The 1,351-nt window shown below is 43.3% G+C and overlaps 1 protein-coding gene across 1 annotated transcript; it reads right to left on the minus strand.

Moving 5' to 3' along the window:
• Positions 1–223: 223 nt before the first annotated feature.
• Positions 224–865, minus strand: LOC145984204 (uncharacterized). Its single transcript, XM_083117736.1, has one exon. The coding sequence runs from the start codon at positions 863–865 to the stop codon at positions 224–226; it is 642 nt and encodes a 213-aa protein (XP_082973862.1).
• Positions 866–1,351: the final 486 nt, after the last annotated feature.

Raw genomic sequence — 1,351 nt, forward strand, 5'->3', positions numbered from 1 at the left:
CACCCTTTCTCTCGCACGGGCTCTCTCAGACTCCAATTATGTATAAGCATCAATTTACCAGAGTTTCGCTTTAAAATGTTCAAGAATTACATCAGAATATTAAAAAAATATACAGGGTGGCGCACGAAATGATACCCCATTTGTTTTTAGTGTAAAAACTTTAGTAAGCAACATTTTCAAAAAAACATACATTGCAGTGAACATAGCAATGTTGAAAAATGTTTCAATGCAAAACATGCTCAATATGACCACCATTGCACTGCACAACTGTAGTCAAACGAACAGTTAGGTTATTGATCACCCTCGGACACATGTCTTCTGTAATTTCAGTGAAAGCTTGCGTAATTAATGTTGTCAAATCCATTAGATTTTCTGGATGTTTTGGAAAGATCCTTTCCTTCAGGAATCCCCACAGGAAAAAGTCACAGGGATTAGGGTCTGGACTATTGGGAGGCCAATACTGACCACCATTAAAGTGTTCTGGAAACCTGTTTGAAATGACGCGGAAGTTGAAGATCTCGTGCAAGAAATCCAAGACCACATTGGCAGTATGCGGTCTTGCACCATCCTGCATAAACCATTGTGTGTTAAATGGCAAATCCTTCACAAGAAGCTGAGGAATACATTGATTACGAAGCATGTCCAGGTAACGCTCACTGTTAACATTTTCATCGAAAAAGAATGGTCCAATGAGTCCATTCGTTGAAATAGCGGCCCACACTGTAATCCTGGGAGAATGGCTTTCCTTTTGATGGAGCACTTGCGGATTGTCGGTAGCCCAAAATCGCATATTTTGTCTATTCACCACTCCGTCCAAGTGAAATTGAGCCTCATCAAAAAACCACGTATTGTTGATACCATCCATATGTCCCTCAGCCCATTCAGCGAATACCAGTCTCCGCTGAATCTTTTCTGGTGTCAGTTTCTGCACAACTGTTATTTTATAGGATTACAGGTGAAGATCACTTTTGAGAATTCTTTGCAGAGAGCGTCTCGATATACCCAGTTGGGTAGCTGCTTTTCTACAGGACTTACTGGGGCTTCTTTGCATAGCGACCCGTACACTTTCGATGTTTTCCGGCGTACGGACACTATTCACTCGCGGCCGTTTCGGTTCCAGTAATGTCCCTTGAACCCGCAATTGTTCATGGAGTTTGTGGATTGTTCTCTTGCTTGGAGCCCAGCGTGCGTTGAATTGGGCGCGGAAACGTCTCTGTGCACCAACAATGCTTTTGGTTTCCGCGAACAACAACACTATTGCTGCACGATGTTCTGGCGTGAGCCTTCCTTTGTCAGCCATGCCGCTACACTGGACTGCTAGCGTCACGGTGAAGATTCATTGAACTACAGC

The sequence above is a fragment of the Lepisma saccharinum genome, chromosome 1 (assembly GCF_977018435.1).
Source record: "Lepisma saccharinum chromosome 1, izLepSacc3.1, whole genome shotgun sequence".
Lineage (NCBI taxonomy): Eukaryota > Metazoa > Arthropoda > Insecta > Zygentoma > Lepismatidae > Lepisma > Lepisma saccharinum.

What these genes read in the sequence shown, in the direction of transcription:
- LOC145984204 (XM_083117736.1), bottom strand. Translation starts at nt 865, where the DNA reads ATGGATGGTATCAACAATACGTGGTTTTTTGATGAGGCTCAATTTCAC.